We start from the raw sequence: 1,643 nt of genomic DNA, 5'->3' as shown, positions 1-1,643 counted from the left end.
CTCACCGTATATCCAAGCGATGCAGACGGTCTCAAAAACAGCTACGAATAGCAAACACATCCCACTGGCTGCGTAGTAATCAAACAGCTGGAAGACATACATTCCACCCTGACAGACAGACAGAGACAATTTATAAATCTGCCAATTATATAAATCAATTGATAAAATGATCAGAGTCAGATGAGTTGGTCCAGTACCTCTGTGAGCATAATGAGACCCACGAGGAAGGACACGATGGCCACGACGAGGATGAGCAGCTCTCTGCGGTTCTTCTGCCGGAAGAAAGTCGGGTACATGTCCACCATAGCCGTGACCAGACTCTCCACACACACGAACTAGAGCAGATGAACAAATCTGTGTTTCTGTGGATTTTTTACTAGCCACTTGAGTAATTATTTGTCAGTTTGGGGCTTAATATTACAATGTATGCAAACATTTTCAAATCATGATTCAGGATTATGCACAGAATAAAATGTTGAAATGTAGGGCCCTATGTATTCCGTTTTATTTTGTCCCAAAATTGCATTTTAATTTGTTCAGTTTTTTTCTTTCTTTCTTGCATTTTAATTGTTTAGGATTTCGTTTTAAATGTTAAATGTCATTTTAGCAATAAAAAAGCATGTCTCATTTAAGTCATAAAACCTGTACAATTTTAACAACAATTTATTAAATTTTTAGAGCCCTATTAAATCTGTTTTCCCCCCAAATTCAGTTTTATTTTTTCCCTAATTCTGTGATTTCCATTTTAAGTTTTTCTCATTCTGTTTTAATGGTTTAACAAAATTTTAGTAATCAAAAAGCACGTCTAATCAATTGAATACGTTAACACTAATATAACACTAAAGTGTTGTCTGTTTTAATTTTTCTGGATTTATGATTTAATAAAAACTTGTTATCAAATAAACTTGTAAATTATTATATTTGTAATGAAATGAAGGCATAACATATCACCAATTAATTTTTTTTAAATGTAATTAAATATACATTTATATATAATAATACCTTTTATTTTTGCAAAACAGAGTGCTGCAAACCTGAGGTTTATTGTTGAAATTAAAACAGTGAAGAATAAATGTGATTTTGCTTAATAGTTCTTTATTATTACCATTAGTACATTGAGAATATATTTCTCATAATGTCTTTGCCCAATTCTGTGACATTCAGTGTTATACAGTAAAAAAAATATCATGGAAATCATAGGGCCCTGTAAATGAACTATGAAGCGCAAGAAACAGTGAAGACTCATACCTGACTGTCCAACCCCAGCAGTACAATCATGATGAAAAAGAAACAGGCCCAGAGCGGAGAGATGGGCATCATGGACACTGCCCGCGGATAGGCAATGAACGCCAAACCAGGACCTGAAAGAGACCATGCAGTAAAACACAATAGCAGCATTAGAAAATGTGAAGAAACTAGAAAATGTGTGCCATCATTTTTTACAGATTCTCTTTAATATGTTATGTGTTTGGTTGAAGGTAAATATGCATCATATGGAGCCCAAAAAAACAAGTGCACTGTCTGAAAAATGAACCCGCTGCTATTTAGAGAAAAAAACTGACTAAACAGACCTTGACATATTAAAAGAAATAAAAGGGTCATTTACAAACAAACTTGACCCCAGACAAATGTGTGCACTGGGA

The 1,643-nt window shown here is 34.1% G+C and overlaps 1 protein-coding gene across 1 annotated transcript in view; it reads right to left on the bottom strand.

The window, feature by feature from the left end:
• The window catches only part of LOC107577577 (sodium- and chloride-dependent GABA transporter 2-like), a gene marked incomplete at its 5' end in the record, with an annotated part of 7,858 nt that extends 6,497 nt beyond the window's left edge, over positions 1-1,361 (bottom strand). The window contains 3 exons of the mRNA XM_016263636.1: positions 6-108; positions 198-335; positions 1,249-1,361. Coding sequence (XP_016119122.1) covers positions 6-108; positions 198-335; positions 1,249-1,361 — 354 coding nt within the window. The remainder of the gene's footprint in view (positions 1-5; positions 109-197; positions 336-1,248) is intronic.
• Positions 1,362-1,643: the final 282 nt, after the last annotated feature.

Source organism: Sinocyclocheilus grahami, unplaced genomic scaffold, assembly GCF_001515645.1.
Source record: "Sinocyclocheilus grahami isolate Dianchi unplaced genomic scaffold, SAMN03320097.WGS_v1.1 scaffold6416.1, whole genome shotgun sequence".
NCBI classification, from domain to species: Eukaryota; Metazoa; Chordata; class Actinopteri; order Cypriniformes; family Cyprinidae; genus Sinocyclocheilus; species Sinocyclocheilus grahami.
Note: the sequence above shows the minus strand (reverse complement) of the source record. Positions and strands in the feature narration are given on the sequence as shown.